An 18,501-nucleotide genomic window follows, 5' to 3' on the forward strand; every position below is an offset into this window, starting at 1 on the left:
ACTGGGGATTCAAACCAAGGTCTCCCAAGTCCTACTCCAAACATCTTAACTACTACACCACACCTGCTTTTATGGGGTGGTTGCTGTTGAACAGCAGCATGGAGCCTAGTCTGGGTGAATCATGCAAGTTGGGTGGTAGCAAGCTGCCCAGTAGTTGCTGTTAGGGATGTTCTGAAGAGTCCTCCCTTCAAAGGCCAAAATATACCTCATTTTAGATTTCACATTTTTCTTCAAACCTGGGGCTTTTCTCAGGGTCGTAGAAAGATCTATCTTGTCTGTTTGTTGCTCTAGTCTCCAAATTTAAGTATCCACAGATTTTGCCATTTGAGAATTAGATATATTGATGATTAAAGACATGCAGCTGTCATGTCACACCATATCACACTTACCTCTCTTTCTCTTACAGAATCACAGCTATACAAGAATGTACCAAAGCGGCAGCTGTACAAGTGATCCAGAATAGTAATCAAAAATTGCTCATTGAATTCAAAAGCTGTAGGAAACTATGGGAAGAAAAAGTTCAAACCAATGAAATCCATGTCTAAATACTGCCTTAAGTACTTTGTAGAAGGGTGGACTATAAATAGAAGTACATTAAAAATGAGAAACTGCTACATTTTGTTATTTAGCAGCAACAGTCGGTTTTACTGGTCAGCACTTCCTAGAGTATTCAAATGGCTTGATCAAACCTCTGCTAGTTGCTTAGTCATGCAAGATAACTTCGGTTTGTACAGCAGAGTATCGTAGCTTACTTTGCAGGGTTAGCGAAGCATTCAAAAAAATCCCAAACAATTTACAGAGGCCTAACCAGAATGAAGCAAATAAGGTTACTCTTTTGTAACTGACATTACTACACTGTATTCTGGGAAGACAACTTACTTGCTTAGACATCTGCCACACACAGTCAATAAACTGGAGGAAAATGGGTGATCTGTCAGCATCAGCATGATTTTTGTCTCCATGGCCAATTCTCTGGAACGAAATCAAGAAAAGCCCACTTGCATCAATTAACTTTGTCCTTGGGAATAACTGATAATTCCAGTGGACATTAAGGATAATGTTTGTCTCCTCACACTGAACAGGTATAGTGTAGATGCTTCATGAATTCTTGATTAGTTTGCATTTTCCGTAAACTGAAATGATGGCAAGAGACCAAAAGTAAGGTTAGGTTTTCCTTAACGAATGTATAGAGAATGCACAACCCAGCCTTCCACCTTCCTGAAGTCAGAGATGGTCTATTATGTAAGATCTGAGCAGAATTTCCTTCACCAGTGGAATCAATAAATGGGAGTTTACAAACTGCTTCACTGTGGTTTGTTTATACCCTGAGTTTCCCCCAGTTAAGAGATGCTGGATTTTTAAGTCCATCTGTGTACATAGGGATTGAATAAGACTTATGCTCTCATTTGGCTGGATCATGTGCTCCGTTTGCAGCTTTTCCTCCTCGTTTAACGCCCAAAGAAATTTTATAAAGAAAATGGCGAACCTACTGTATTTCACGAGCATCATCAGTTCCACAGATCAGAGGGAAAGCATTAACATGGAGTGAAGTATCAACTATAATTCTTGCAGTCACATCATCACTCTTGCCCTCCTCCCCCAAAAAATGTTCTCCTTAACAATTAAGCCTTCATCCTGGTAATGTCAAACTTAGTTTACCAAACTGGAAGGCTCTTTTATTCTAAGGCAGCACCATCGCCTGAACAACTTGAAACTAAAAGGAACAAAGGGGTTTTTTAAATGGACTTGGAGCTATTTTCAAAGGGCATGTTAGTTTATTATTCAAGCAGCGGTTAGCTGCCAAATTTTCAGTGTTACGCTTCTATACAGCAATATGGTTTTGCTTAAGGCAAGGATTTAAAAGCCACGTCTCTTTGGTCTGGGAAAATCTGCTCAAAAACACAGTTGCTTTGACAGTCCAAGTTTGCTTTAATGGCCTAATGGGAAACTAGCAAAGATAAATCATGTTTATGTACATGATAGCTAGACACAAAACACTACTCTTTAGATCAGTGTTAAATCAACAATGGTAATAGAACAGTCTGACTCTGGCAAATATGGTTTTAATCCTTTTAGTAGTTTACAATACCTTTTATTGTTTTAATACTTTAAATCTTGAGTAGACACAAAAGTCTTAAGAATGAGAGGCAGCAGGCTAATGCTTTTTCTGGGGCCATGTTATCAACACAGAAATGCCACTTCAAAAGCACCTATAAAATGTCACCACCAAAACATTCTGAAGACAAGAATACCAACATATATATTCTGAAGCCTTCCAAGTGTCAAAGCAATTTCAGCCTACCCAAATCAACACGAGGAAGTCAACAAATTACATTTAACACAAACGTAGCTGAACAGAATTCACAATTAGACACTGTAAATGCAAAAAAGAATGTAGCTTACATGCCTTAAAATGGCACTGCAACCCAAGTAAGACAATCATCTTGCTGCCCAACACAACATTACTACTTAGCATGTATATAGTGCTTCAGAAGGTTCGCATACATTATTTCAGGTGGACAGCCATGTTAGCCTGTAGTAGCAGAAACAAAATTTGAGTCCAGTAGCAGCACTAACAGGTCCTTCTTGGTAACCTTCTGACCTAGATGTAAGGGCTGATGGATCTTCTTCATTCTTACCTGTATCTGAAAAGGTAAGCTTTCACTCACAAAAGATTAATGTCAGTCTCAGGCGTTTGCCTCTAGCATCCCTCAAGCATACTCATCCAGACAGGTAGATCTGAAGCAGTAAAACTTTATTTGGAACTAAAAAGCAAATTAAAAGAACTAACTGCACGCAGGCAGGCGAGGTTAGCAATGGGGAGCAAGTACAGGTTACCTGCTTAAAAACATTGGGACAAGAGAGTAAGATAAACATTGCTAGGCAACAGCGAGATAGGCATTTCCCATGAATGAAGACACAACATGCCACAGCTGTGATAACAGGCACTAACGAAGTATACACAGGAGCTTCCATGCCCTGCGAACCAAGGACTTGACTTGTGGCCAGAACTTGGCCTGAACTCATGTCAAGAGCCCGTCAGGATCTTGTGTTCAGTGAAGACCCTGACATTTACATCCCGTAAAATTTTGCTGGTCTCTATGGTGCTATTGGACTTATATCTTGTTATACATTAGTAGATCAGTGTTAATCAGTATTAAACCATGTTACAGGTGCAGGAGGTCAAGGGCCAGAACCTACATACTGAGTTCATTGCAGAGGTGAAATATGAACCAAGGAATGCCTTTCCTCAAAGGTTACTTTCTTAGCTACTAAGCTACAAGGCTATAACATCCTGACACACATCGGAGTGAATCTCTTCCACAGAGACTTGAAATTCTGCATGATTTGGTATTTTAATAAGCCCATCGTACAATCACTTTGATGTCAAAACAACAACTGACACAGATATCTCTGGCAATAGCTCCTCCTGGGACCTTCTCTTTCCTGCTTCATAAGGCATAATTCTGGAAATTACTGTAATTGTATTGGATTTGAGCTATGCCATTTGTCTTTTCTATTCTCTCTTCTTCCTTAGTCCAGAGCTTTATTCAGTGAAACGCACACCTACCCAAACCATTTTATTAAGCGAGGCTCAACCTATGTGAATTGTGCTATAGAGTCATATATGCGAATGGCCTACTCTGCCCCACTCTGCGGATATTTAAATCCATGGATCAGGGCCAGAGGGAGAGCAGGAAGATTTACCTGCAAACTTGGGAAGCCCCCCCGCCCCGATTTGCAGAAAAATCTAAAATTTACCCAAATTGCATGGGGGAGGGAGCTAATTCCCCGTACAAACCACTCTGTGCTTAACCACAGCCACCACCAGCCCCATGTCTCCTCAACTGCCTCTGAGGTAGGGGCGCAGTGGGGATGAAACACCGCAATGACTGCAAGTCCCAGGAGAGGCAGCAAGGTGGCAAGTGCTTTGGGTGAGAGAGGAGGAGCCAACGTGATCCCTGCCATTGCTGCCATGAGCCCCAGGAAAGGCAGCAATGTGGTGACACTTTGTGTGCGTGAGGAGGAACTGTTGCCACCCAGGGAGGAAGAGGAGGAGTTGGTTTTTACACTCCAATTTTCTCTACCTTTTAGGAGTTTCAAACCGGCTTACAATCATCCTCCCTTCCCCTCCCCACAACAGATACCCTGTGAGGTAGGTGGGGCTGAGAGAGCTGTGACTAGTCCAAGGTCACCCACCTGGCTTCATGTGGAGGAGTGAAGAATCAAACCTGGTTCTCCAATTTACGGTCCATTACTCTTAACCACTATACCACGTTGGTGGGTTGGCAAGGAGGAGGGGGAGCCTCTGCCATCCCTCCCTCCCCCACTCCTGAAAGTAACACTGAGGTGGCTGGCATGGAGGCAAGCGAGTTGGTGAGGAGGAGGGGAAATCTTTGTCACTTCCCCGATCCTCTCTCCTGCTGCCCCGATACCACCACTCCTGGAAGTTGTTGCGTCTGTTGCCAAGGCGGCAACACTGGAGGAGGTGATTGTGGAGCAGCCTGAGCCATCGGTGCAGCAAAGTGAATGAGGGGGGATAACAGTAATGGTGGCAAGAAATGATGACGGGGAAGAGTGACAGAGAAAGGGGGGGTGAGAAAGGGCATGAGTGACAGAGAAGGGTGGGAGAGAGGGGAGGAAGCAAAGGCAGGGGGGATGGGATTCCCCCCCCCCTACAAGAAGAAGAGTTGGTTTTTATATGCTGACTTTCTCTACCACCTAAGGAAGAATCAAACTGGCTTACAATCACCTTCCCTTCCCCTCCCCACAACAGACACCCTGGGAGGTAGGTGGGGCTGAGATAGCTCTAAGACAGGTGTGACTAGCCCAAGGTCACCCAGCTGGCTTCATGTGTAGGAGTGGGGAAACCAACCAGATTCACCAGATTAGCCTCCGCTGCTCATGTGTAGGAGTGGGGAATCAAGCCCAGTTCAGATCAGAGTCCACCGTTCCAAAGCACCGCTCTTAACCACTACACCACGCTGGCAACACCTGGCAGGTTCTCACTTGTACTTTTCTACATCACAGCAGACACCATCATAAATGTCTGGTGGCACCTGAAAGACTAATGGTTTTACTATGGTGTAAGTCTTCATGGACTAGTTGCATGGTGCAGAGCTAACATGGCTATCCCCTGCAATCAGACATAATGATCATGAGACTTTACATTTATAAACCACTTTTGGTCACTCAAAGTGCTCCACACACAGGCAACCCTTACAAATGCCCTCTAAGTTATCACCACCCCCATACTGCAGAAAGGGGAATAATGCTGAGACAGCGGCTCTGCCCATCAACTGTGGCGGTCTTGTTTTTACTCTCACCGATGCAAACTTGTGTCCGAAGCTTATCCATTCCTTTTGCACCAAGACTTCGAAGCCCACAATTGTCCTGTAGTAACTGTCCAACATCAACATAGCCAGAGAGGTCAGCTGGGCGGTTCGGTCCCAACCATCGCTGCAGTGCACCAAGACGGAGCTCTTTCCAGAGGACACTTTGTCTGCTACTTGAATGGCACCTGTCAAAACCAGCTGAAAAATCGGAAGAACAAAACTGCTGAGGGGAAAAAAAGCATTTTTGCTGCAACATCACTGCAGTTTTAAATCAAAAGAACTAAGAACACAATTCAGGCCTGCCTTTGAGGGAAGCTCACCAACTGAACGTTATTTGGACTCATTCTTACCTTGATATGCTCAAGCCAGTGTGTGGACTCCAGACTGGACAGCCAATGCGATTCTTCTACATGAGGGTAAACAATGTCCTTCAACTTTTTTAAGGATTCCCGCATGACATGAATATTGTGGATATCGAGGAAGATCAGCTCTGCATTGGAATATGCATCGTCGCTTTCATATCCCCCACCAGTTGCCTGAGGAAAGAAGTTATGTGTGCTTAGCTCCCTTCAGAGCAATGTTGCAATAATACTTTCTGAGGTTAAAACGTGACAGGTCATACCAGACTGGAAGCACAGAGCAGTTACGCAATGTCATGCTCTTTCACGTATGGAAAAAAAGTAATCTGATTCAGACAGGCAGGAAAGTACTGAAATGCCTTCCACAATATTTACTTACTGAAGAGAATGAATCAATCCTCAGAGGGGAAAGAAACAAACTTCACAGGGATTTCTCCAAGATAACATGACCCCATGGCACAGAGTGGTAAGCTGCAGTACTGCAGTCCAAGCTCTGCTCACGACCTGAGTTCAATCCCAACGGAAGTAGGTTTTAGGTCGCCGGCTCAAGGTTGACTCAGCTTTCCATCCTTCCGAGGTTGGTCAAATGAGGACCCAGATTGCTGGGGGTAAGGGGAAGATGACTGGGGAAGGCACTGGCAAGCCACCCTGTAAACAAAGTCCGCCTAGGAAATGTCGGGATGTGATGTCACCCCATGGGTCAGGAATGACCCGGTGCTTGCACAGGGGACCTTTACCTTTTTAACATGACCAAAAAGCTATTGTCTTACAGCATGAGAAATTTAGGTGTCACTGCAAGTTTAATGCAAAATGGTCCACACTCACTATTTTTTTTTTAACATCAGAGGGCATTTAAAAATCACTAGGAAAATGAAGAGGCCTCAGGGCCATCCAATTCCATTTTAAAACCCAATTCCTCCAAATAAAATATTTCATCATTCAAGTTTTAGCTTCCCAACGTTATTTTTCTTTTTGCCACGCACATATAAACACAATTAATGGCACTACAAAGGAAAAACAGTCACAGTTTCCATAATCTTCTTAGGCAACGAAGCTGTAAAGTCTGCTCCACGACTAGTATTTCAGAGTAAGAGACAAAATGGACAAGCCCCTGAGGAGTTTCGGAAACTCTGAGCAGACTTTCCAAGGTATTTGTTGTCGACCCGTTTCCCACACTGGAGTAAAACTGAGCCAAGTTCTGCTGTCTGTAAAAGAGACACAAGCGCTCCTGCCTGCCTGGGCCGTACGGAGAAGCCTATCACAGAGAGCCATCTAGCTGTCTGTCTGGAGCAGAGAGAGAGACAAGTTAATTTTAGCTGTGGGAGTGGCTCTGTAATCCTGGGGTGTGGACCAAGCAATAACAAAGCAAAGGGAGTCGCCAGATTGCAGGAGGAAAGGAATGCAGCCACTACGCTACTCATAAACAACAGCTAAATTCTTCAACTTTTTTCCCATTTAAGGATTATAGTAGTGAAGTTTTTTCCCCCCTGTCTCCAAAGTTAGAATTGTTTTGTGCCTCTTCAAGTAAGCTACTAATTTAAAAGGAAAGAAAGAGTTACCAGGCACAAATCTGCACAGAGTATTTTTTAAAAAATGCTGCTTTATATCTATTTGTACATATTATCATCACTTTTAATTGTATATGTTAATATGAGTGAATTTTGTTTTAAAAGTTCGCTTTTTGGTGTGTGAAAAGCTACTTTTACAAGCCCAGATGTGCCTTAAAATATGCTGGCCGGGCCCTGCTCCAATTCTCTGCTACCAGAGATTCTGCAACTCTGATTTCATAGAACCAGCTGCTCAGAAGGCCTAAGCCTGTTAACCTTGAAAAAGTTGCAAGACTTCCTCTTTAGGCAAGTATGGGGCAGGAGGAGAATTAGCTGTTTCTTTTTCTGTGGTTTTCTTGTGGCTTTATCGGAATTTTAGCATTAATGCAGATTGTATTTTATTGCTGTAGGTGTATTTTTAAGAGTTCTTTTAAGTCTAACAGAGTTGTGGCGATGTAAGTGAAGTGGATGTGGTGATGGCTGCCAACTTGGAAGGCTTTAAGAGGGGAGAGGACATGATCATGGAGGAGAGGGGTATCCATGGCTATTAGTAAAAATGGATGCTAGTCATGATGCATTCCTATTCTCTCCAGGATCAGATGAGCATGCCTATTATATTAGGTGCTTTGGAACACAGGCATGACAATGCTGCTGCAGTCATCTTGTTTGTGGGCTTCCTAGAGGCCCCTGGTTGGCCCCTGTGTGAACAGACTGCTGGACTTGATGGACCTTGTTCTGAGCCAGCATGGCCTTTCTAATGTTCTTATGGAAATGTTTAAGATGAATAAAATCTAAGAGGACGCCCAGGCATCCAAGTCTACCAAATCAGCAGGAGCTTGCATTTTTAATATAGGGCTTACGTGGAGCAGATCTAGCAGTAGTGATAAAAAAATGACAACATTTTGGTCAGCCACTCATGGCTGACTGTGCAGAATAAAACACCATTTCCAGATCAAAAATGCAGATGGCATTCCAAAGCAGCAAGCATTTCTACAACACTACTGAGTGTCATAAACAAGCAAGCCTGTGGTATGACTGTCATCAATTGATGGTGAGCCCCCCTGAGCCCAGCCCTAGTCGAGAGACGGCGGGATAAAAGTCCAATAAAATAAAATAATTAAAATAAGGATACTGTGAAGACACCCACTTACCTTATTGGCTACAGCATTTACACTAGGCCTTGCATCATAGATAGTCAGTTTTGAGATCTGGCCATTAGTTTCCCTTATGATTTCCAGATACCGTTCATCATCTTTGTTTCTTTTGCCACTCATGCCAACAAGCGGTTGGCTGGAACGTGTGATAACTGCCTGGTTCTCTGGATGTATCCACGACAAAACCTAATTGCACAAGACAAAATGTTCAGTTAAAAGTCTGGTGGTTTTCATCGGCAGCATGTTCATTGGCAGTTAGCTCTACGAGTCCTCTTGTACTAAGGCAGCCCAGTAAGGGGGAGGGGGCTTGGCCTCTGTGCTCCTTGTGTAGGCCTTCCAAAACATCTAGTTGGCCACTAAGGGAAGCAGGATGCTAGACAACGTGGGTTACTGGTTTAATCCAGCTGGGTTCCTATATGCACGTGTGCAAGAGCTTAAATCTGATGTAAGTGAAAGCTTGCTAGTTTCCAACTTTAGGTTTTGAATGGTCCCTCCCAGGGTACTGCAAGACTATGCCAGCCAGGTTTGTAATTATGTAGCTATAATTAAGAGAGAGAAACTGCCATGCTAGAGGCTAAGATGGAAGAGTCTGTAAGAGTAGAATAACCAGAACTTTAATGGATTTTATGAGAGCTCACGTCCCATCTTAGAAGTGAGCTCTCACACACAATGGAATATACAACAAGGTTAGCACGTATTTGACAGTCATTTGCTTAAATCCATGCCTGAGAAGTGGGGTTAAATTGACTTGGAGAAACTGAAACCAAAGTTTTAATACTCCCCCCCTCTTTTCTACAACTGCCTATATTCCTCAGCCACAATGAGGTTAATTGCACAGTGGTTTCATGCCCCTCCCAGTAACGTCTATACTTTGCATTGTAGGCTCTGACAGTGCTGGGGTCATTTTTACATATAGAACATTATATGCACGTACATGGTCGAAACAATACAAGCAGTGGAATTACAAGAAAACTGATTTTTTTTTCATATTTTCTCCCCAATTTTCGCTGCTGTTCTAAGCGCCTCTTGGCTTTTCATTTTTATGACTGACTTTAGGTCTATTCGGCCCCTGATTGGATTAGTAAAGAACATTGTTTTCCTACACGAAAGGTTAACAATTCTTGGGCATACACAGCAAACTTTGCAAAACTTAAGTTACTTACTGGTATTCTACATCGGGATCTAAAAGCAGAAACTTTCTTGAGATCCTCATCTGTAGCATTATACGGCACCACCAAAAGGGAAGGATATGTGTCACACAGTGCATAATGCTCGTTGAGAAACGTTACCCTCCACTGACCATTGGGCAGACCCTTAAAGAGAAAAAAGGGGGCAATGATTTACAGGCCACCATTTCACATCAGCCCAAATTATGTTTCATGTTGCTTACTTTTGTGTGCACCATTATGGCCACAGGGTGGCAATAACCTACCAATTTGCCACACATATTTACTGAAATGAGTATCTTTTCAGTAGGCACCAAGAAAATTAAGGACCACAGGAGACAAGCTGTCAGTTTCTAGCCCAGCTCAGCAATATGAAAAAAACAATTTCCTACAAACTGTAATCGATAAATGAGTTGTGTGTAAAACAATACAACTGTTTGATCAGCTTAAAAACAAAATTAGAAGAATGAACTTACTCTCCATTCTTCCATCTTGCTATGGGAAAATCAGCTTGCTTCAAAGAGAAACCAAAAAATGAAAGCAGCTGCCCCTCTAGAAAACCTTACTCTAGAACCTGCTTTTACTCTTCTCCTCCCAGGTATCTACAGGTGTTACACAAAGTCACAGAAGCTGATGTCACCCCCTTGGGCTCAATATAACTTATTTTGAGCCAAGAATGCTGACTTAACACAACACTGGAAGAGTCTCTCCCTCCAAAGCCCACCAGAGCACTGAGAAGGGATGCCTACCTCCCCATCCAGGCACACACATACACATATTTTAATTCAATGTTTGTTTGTTTTATTCCCCCCCTTTTCCTTTTAAGATCCAGGCTCTTAATCCCCAGACCATACTGACACTTGCTTGAATCTGGATACTCCTTACCCCACCAGAAAAATTACATGGGGGGAAAAATAAAGAGGCTCGACTATGGACTTGTATAAAAACATACAACTTCTACATTATATAGGTTTGCATTTATCATACTTCAAGTATGAAATAAGATTCTGGAAGAGTTCTGAGATGGGCCTTAGTGCCCCATTTCTTTCTTCTGCCCATTGCCATTATTTATTCCAAAGTATACTGGTTTGCTACAACATACATGGTTGAGCTCCCTAAAACGTCCATGTTATTTTTGAATCTTGGGACATAAAAGTAATGGACAATGTCTATAATTTAGGTGCATGATAAATCCATAATGTTATCCTCTAGTATTTGAAAGAGCTCAAGATCAAACACATGGTGAAAAAGAAAACATCCGAATAATGAACTTTTAGAACAAACAAACCCGCAGCTCTATACCAAATCTGTTTGTAGCCAAGACTTGACAGCCAAATGCTGGCTTTGCAACACAGAGTCCATGTCAATGGTCTCTGCATTGCAGGGATCATAAAAAATAGAAAAATAAGATAATGAAGTTTTTTCTACCTGTTTACGCCAATTCAGAACAACCATGCCTTCTTCCCCACAGTAACTTTCCTCAGTACTCAAAACCCACACAGAATCATGTCAATAAAGGCAACATAACAATCAAACAATAAGAAGAAAAAGCCTGTGAACAGACTTACCTGTCTCCTGTATTCAACCATGGGATTGTAAACCAGCCAACCATTTTCAGGAAACTTCTCTTCGTTCAGAAATGCAAAAAATTGCTATAAGAACAAAAAAGGGGGGATTACTAGACTCTAATTCTAACAGAATAAAAGAGCTTCGAGAGAGGGAGCCGTCTCCTATCACATCCCGCGAACAGACAGAAATGGCTTTGCTCCCATCCTCTGCTCTGTTCAGTACACATATGAAAGAAGCTCACTGAAACTCAAGGGTTCCCAACCCACCCCTGCTTTCATTTTCACCAGGAACGGGGGGGGGAGCATAAAGGCAGAAGAGCACTTATCTTTCAAACACGGTGGCAAGCAGTCACCTGTTCCATTAAACAGTAAGCCAAAGATTATACAATAACGCTTAACAACCATGAAGGCACTAGAGATGAACCGCAATCGCGTAGAGATGTTAGTTATTGCTCAACTGGAAAAGAAAGATGCCTGGAGCAATTCTACTGCCACACTGAGCTGAGGCAAACTTTACTGCCCACCCCTAAGCAACAGTTAAGAGATCGGTACTGTATATTCCCTTCCCTCTCCCATTCACCACTCGTGTGAAATCCCCACCACAGTAACTTTTACCTCGCGCAGTGGTTGGTTTTGTGAGATTCTGCCTATAAATCCTGGGTCAGGAGCAAACGCTGGCTGGTTTTCGCAACAGTTATGAATGTAGCAGACATAACTAATTACGAAGGGTTGGGGTAAGGAGAAACTGGCAACTGAAACAGCAGGGGAAGCTCAATGCAATCCAGATCCCTGAATTCTGGTTTCAGCGGAAGGTCTAACTTGCCAAAGTTAGTAATCTAAACTGAAGCTGAACCACAAAACACTGGCTGCCAACATGCTTCCAAGCACAATTTAAAGTGCAAGTCATTAGTTTTAACAACCTAAATAATCTGAGGCCAGGGTGCCTGGAGTACCACCAGCTCCCACAGAAATCTGCCTACCAGTCTACAGCGGTCCTGTTCTGTTGTGTCCCGTCTTCTGAGGCAGGACCTTTTCTGTTGTGGCACCTTGATGCCTGAATTCCCTCCTTGCAGCTGTTCGCCTGTCACCAAGCTCGTGGAACTTTGGGTGGCAGGAGAAAACATTTCATTTTGCTACCTGGATGGTTGGTTATTTCTCCCTTTTTCCCCATTGATGCTGCTGCTGTTCTATTGCTTCCACATGCATTGCACCGCATCCACTGTGGAGAACATTCCTCAGGCTCTGGACTGCTCAGCTCACTGAAAGATATTGATGGTCTTGAATGAGTAGAAACACTTAATGCCAGAGGTATGTGCCCTGCAGTGGAGGATCATCCTGACAATGGATAAGGACACAGTATAAGCCGGGGGGGGGGGGGGAGAGAGAGATTTTGGAAGCCTTTTTTTCCTGTGCGTTTAATTAATATTGCTTTACTGTTTGAGACGGGAAGCAGCCTAGGAAGCCTACTTGCTAAGCACCAGGTTGAAACCATTTAAACACAGACGTAAAAATTAGTACACTTTAGTATACCTTTAATACTAATACTTAGCACCCATACAGCATTTGAGCAAAGTGCTTTATATGGATTATCCTTAACCACCATTCTGTAAAGCAGGTGACCCATGGCAGCTAGGGTATCTAGAAACTGGAGACCGACAGCTGTCAGATAAAGCCCCCCCCCCACACCCCTACTTCCAACCCAGGCAGCCCTTAACTGTCAACTTGCCGTCAGTCCAATAACACTTTGGAGACCCCGCCACAGCAAGTACATCTGTGGTTTTATATTTTATAGTTGAGGACTTGCAGGCACAGGTGATATCTGAACTATGGACATGGACTTTTAACTCGTTATCAGCCACTACATTACACCACCTCTAGTTTATAATTAGGACTTGGTTCTGAATCCAGCAGCTGCCAAGACTGATCAAACCATAACGTGTGCCAAAGTGCGGCAGTTTTGAGTCTGAAGAGACGGCAGAGTGAACTCCTTGCTCCTAAATCCTTGTCAAAAATGCAAGAGCCCTCTCCGCCCCAGTTCCCAACATTTAAAAGGTTTCTAGTTTGTATAAGAATTGCCAAGCAAGGGTGAAAGTGAGGTGAACTGAAAATGAAGAATATCCCGTGAGGTACAGGAAATCTTGGCAGATGTTACTAGAAAGATCTCCTGCTGCTACTGAAAAGCGGGATGTTAAAATATGGCAAACCAAAGTAATTGGGCATCTTTGTTGCATCCATAAACTGTTTTCCTCCCCTAAGTTTCGTTGTTGTTGTTATTGTTACAGAATTGGGGGGAAACTCCAAGGAAACAGTTAAAAATTAATAAAAATGCAAGTATATATGAAAGAAAAAGATGGTTCCAATATGAAAGGATTTGACTAACAACAATGAGACTTTCATTGAACAAAGCTGAAGTTCCAATAAGCAACCATGAGGGAGAGAAAACAGAGCTCTCTCCAATAAAAAAAATTAATTAAAAATACATGCTTATACTCACAAAGCCTCTGCACACTGTTTTGAAAAAAATGTCTTCTGCAGGCTGCCCTTATCGAGAGAAATTATCTGGCATACAGTTGCCAAATTTACTGTAAAACTTGTTTATACTCATGTTGGTAATTTAGTAATTAAAATAATTTTGCAGCATGTTGCCTCAAACAACAGGGGGTTATAAAAATAAACAGTTTTTCATTTTCTTGGCTTTTGGGTGGCTTGAAGAAAATGATAAAATGGCTCTTGCAAAGAAACAATTTTATGATGTATTTTTCTCTGTTATAATTGAGAGACATGAAACTGTTATAGCATTGCTTGGTTGCATGACATACAAGTGCTGTGTCTGTGGTATATTTTAATGAATTCATATAGTCAAAACTGAACAAAATAGCAAAACTAGTTCCAATCAAATGTTACACTTAACTGTATTAAAGGATGGGTGAATTCTAAAATCTTTTGTGCCTCCAGGGTTATACCAAACGAAAGGTGGGGCCTGGAGTTCTCTCAGAATTACAACTGATCTTCAGACTACACAGTTCAGTTCCCCTGGAGGAAACAGCAGCTTTGGAGGACAGACTTTATGGCATCACATGCCTGCTGAGCTCACACTCCTCCCTAAACTCTGTCCTCTTGAGGCACTGACTCCAAATCTCCAGGAATTTCCTACGCTGTGCCACTGTTAAGAAAAGGCACATAAAGAGACTTAAATTGTGGTTTGGTTCACACCAAAGCAGTTTTCAGACTCATAAGCAACACCTGAACCTGCATGTCGCCCCCTACCCCTCACCCAGTACCATCAGCGACTGAATTGATTTCACTTCCTGGAAGGCCATCGATTACCGGCACACCAGATCTGGCAACTTATGATTGGTGCTTTCACTATAACCCAAGATTCCAAGTAAGGCTTAAAGTTTGCCGCTCTGGACAGTTTGCCGAAAAAGCAGAAATAATTCGCTAGCGGTAGAAGAGGAGTTGGTTTTTATACCCAGCTTTTCTCTACCATAAGGAGTCTCAAAGCAACTTACAATCACAATCCCTTCCTTTCCCCACAACAGGCACCTTGTGAGGTAGGTGGGGCAGAGAGAGTTCTAAGAGAACTGTGACTAGCCCATGGTCATGCATGCAGGCTTTTTATGTGGAGGACCGTGGAATCAAACTCAGTTCTCCAGATTAGAGTCCGCTGCTCTTAACCACAGCGGTGTGAGAGAAAGTGGAAGGGAAGAGCACACAAGCAGAGGATCCCTGGCTTATTTCAAGCTTTCTAATATTCAAAGCACAACAATGGCATCTATGAAACATTACACAGCTGAATACTGCCCTGTGTGGAAAAGCCTACCAATCTGATTCTCGAGTCACAGCACTGCCTGCTATCACATTACAAGTTCCTCTGATTAGTTCTTTTCATTGCAGATGCCAGGCCAGCTGCCCAGAGCAAAGCTGCAATAACAGAGAAGCTGAAGAGCTGATCAAGAGATTCCGGAAACAGTTGAGCTTAGCAGAACCAGAGCCTTGGAAGGAAACTCAGGCTGCTATCACAGTCGCATTTCGAATACCTGGTCTATAACAGCATTAAAGATAAAATTTATTAAAGATGAACAAAATATTTTAAAAATTGGTTCACATTGCAGTACATTACATGACAAACGTCTGTGTGAATCCTACAGTGCAAAAAAATTTTGTTGCTGCATATCCAATACGTTCAAGTAGCAAGAACTATTCTACTCAGCAGGAGATGCTCCTCAGACAAAGGCAACAGCTAGGGTATCTCAGTCAGCACGATGCAAAGCTCTGTGAGACTCTGATTTGTAGAACAGTTCTATGCACAGTGACCACGCTTTCCCTTCCAAAGTGAGAACCACCCAACTTGTGCATAGGAAACAAGCAGAGTACACCCAGATCATGAGACAGAAAAGCAGCACATATGTAAAGCAGGCTCTGAAAAATCAGAACGAGTGGGTGGGGGCAAGTGAATGTGAACAGCACTGAAATTAACACGGTCATTGGACACTGTGGGATAGTTTCAGCAATTCAGAGTAGTAAATAAACACAGCGCAAATAAGCAATTTTTTCCAACCTGCACAGAGATAGCCAGCCATTCAGTTTACTTCTACACTTCTGTACTGTCTATTTTCCTGTGGCATGTAACCTTAAGCTGAACTATCTGCCTCCTGAGTTTACACCAAGACTCTCCTTTAATAATTAAAAATACAGCTTACTACATATGCAAAGGGTGCTCTACCAGAAAAAAAAAGATTTGTAGGCTTCCTAGAGGCACCTGGTTGGCCACTGTGTGAACAGACTGCTGGACTTGAAGGACCTTGGTCTGATCCAGCATGGCCTTTCTTATGTTCTTATGTAAGGTATAATGACTCACAAAGATTTGCTTCCTGCAGGAGAAATTTTTATGTTATTATCTTACAGCCCAGCAATTTAAGAATGAATCAGTTGCTGCTTTGATGTTTTGAAGCTGGGAGGGGAAGGATGAGTTAGCTTATATTTTGTTTTTGAGCTATTATCTGCCTTGCTGACAGAGTTAGAATATGAACATTAGCATTTATATAAGTCAGGAAAAGGTAAGGAGGGAAGAGAGAGATCTGCATTTTGGAATGTTCCTCAGACAGTTCACCTCTTAGTGTTTTGCACACGTGAGAATGTGCATACTCATCACACACAGGACCTGACAGTAAAACATACACAACGCTTCTATAAAATATACTTATAAAAACTGTACCGCTTAGAAGTTTTAAAACCATATTTGCTCAAGATCTTGAAAATGAAACAAAAATGAACAATTCTTTGATACAAAATAGTTTAAGATCATATAAGAAGACAAAGTCTGTTTCGATTCAAGCTGCAATTTCAAGAGTTCCTTAAAGAGTTTATAATACACCAGAAAGAAGGAACAAGCACTTCTGCTCATTTCCTGGGGCCTCTCAACAATGGATGAATATCTAAATGTGTGTTGGGCACACATCTGGCATCTAGGGATGATCTCAGCTGGCAGATCATCCTAGTGTAGGTCTGCCATTCACTTTTCCCCCTCAGAAAGAGAGAAAAGGCTTTCGATTCTACATGCTGCAAAGGAAAAGAGACATCCAATACCTAGCTCTAAAATAATCTTGGTTTTGCATATAAAATTGAAAGAAGTTATGAAGCAAAATAGAAAATAATGTTGGGATTGATTAGAAGCCATTCTTCTTGGATATGTACAATCTGTGAGCGTCGAAAGGCCAGGAGTGGGAGACAGAACACCTGCAATTGGCAGTTTAGTCCTCCAGTAACTCAGGTTTGCAGTCTTCAGAAGTTGAGGATGAGCCGGACCACGAGCCCAAATGGGAACAGGAGGAGGAAGAAGCATTTAGTACAATGTAAGTGTTTTTGCCTAACTGAAGTCACAGTTGGCACACTGGTCAACTGACTGTCCATAACTGGACTGCAGTCAAGTATTACTTCATGAAGCCAAGAATTCCAGAATATAGCTGGTGTGTGTGCACACGCCATCAAGTCACAGCTGACTTATGGCGACCTCATTGAGTTTTCAAGGCAAGAGAAGTTCAGAGGTGGTTTGCCACTGCCTGCTTCTGCATGGGCTGAGACAGTTCCGAGAGAACTGTGACTGACCCAAAGCCACCCAGCAGGCTTCATGTGGAGGAGTGGGGAATCAAACCCGGTTCTCCAGATTAGAGTCTGCTGCTCTAAACCACTATACCACGCTGGCTCTTTGTGTAGTTGGTAGCTTCATAGAATCATAGAGTTGGAAGGGACAACAAGGGTCATTCAGTCCAACCCCCTGCACAATGCAGGAAATTCACAACTACCTTCCCCCCAAACCCTACTCCATGCCCAGAAGATGGCCAAAAAATTAAAATAACAAACAAAAAAACCCCTCCAGGATCCCTGGCCAATCTGTCCTGGAGGAAAATTGCTTCCTGACCCCAAAGTGGCGCTCAGCATGTAAGAAAGGGCCACATGAATCAAACACTGACGTAACCCTTCCTACCCTCCCTCTCATGATCTGCCTAAGTTCACAGAATCAGCATTGCTGTTCCAATATAGTGTCACCGGTAGATACAGGTTGCTTTCCCCTAGCTTGCATCAGTGGGGGAGGGGGAAGGACCCAGGAGCACAGCATTTTCCTGCAGGCCACTAGCTTGAACTGCAGGTAACTCCAAACAGGAACATCAGCTGTCAGTCCTCAATGTGACTAGGATTGCCCAGGACTTCACTTCACTTTCTACAAGAATTGGGGAGTAGTGTCTTCTCCATGCTACTTTGTTTTATTTTCTGATAGTTAAACATTTTTTAAAATACAAATACAATCGGCTAACCCAGGAGCTCCAATAGAAAAAAAATAGCTGAAGAGAAGAACCATTTGGTGATGTGTCTGCATTTATTAAAAAATTGACTTAGCATTGTTAAAAACCGCAATGAATTATCAGTAAAAATTCATTTGTTTCACCATAACAAACACACTCATTATAAAAGCTGAATGGTTATCAAATGAGATGATGATTAAAGTATCCTTTTTTTTCTAATAAAGTCAATGCCTTCCTATTTCAAATTGTATGGTTTTATAAATGGTTTCATCGTTGACTTTTTTATTCTCTGTAAGCTGTCTTGAGCACTATATAGCAAAAAGGTGGGGTGAAAGTGTTCTAAATAAATAAAAATGCTTGAGCAATATCTGACTGACCAATTGAGTAAATCTTTTTTGACCACCGATGCTCAGTTCCAACTGAGATTCTGCCACTGTGTTTCCAAAGCAAGTTAACACCCCCTTCCTTTAAACAATATGTCCTGAAACGTTAAACAGCACCATATAGTGGAAACTCATTCCAGGAATACTCAAGCACAGTTTTATTAATCACGCTAACGGAACTTGAC

The 18,501-nt window shown here is 42.5% G+C and overlaps 1 protein-coding gene across 2 annotated transcripts in view; it reads right to left on the reverse strand.

The window, feature by feature from the left end:
* The window catches only part of MTM1 (myotubularin 1), a 30,809-nt gene that overhangs the window by 5,068 nt on the left and 7,240 nt on the right, over positions 1–18,501 (reverse strand). For both annotated transcript variants that reach the window (XM_056859172.1, XM_056859171.1), the window contains exons 5-11: positions 11,131–11,214; positions 9,560–9,709; positions 8,394–8,582; positions 5,687–5,872; positions 5,328–5,534; positions 880–972; positions 390–503 (exon numbers count right to left, since the gene is read on the reverse strand). In XM_056859172.1, coding sequence (XP_056715150.1) covers positions 390–503; positions 880–972; positions 5,328–5,534; positions 5,687–5,872; positions 8,394–8,582; positions 9,560–9,709; positions 11,131–11,214 — 1,023 coding nt within the window. The remainder of the gene's footprint in view (positions 1–389; positions 504–879; positions 973–5,327; positions 5,535–5,686; positions 5,873–8,393; positions 8,583–9,559; positions 9,710–11,130; positions 11,215–18,501) is intronic.

Source organism: Euleptes europaea, chromosome 13 (assembly GCF_029931775.1).
Source record: "Euleptes europaea isolate rEulEur1 chromosome 13, rEulEur1.hap1, whole genome shotgun sequence".
Lineage (NCBI taxonomy): Eukaryota > Metazoa > Chordata > Lepidosauria > Squamata > Sphaerodactylidae > Euleptes > Euleptes europaea.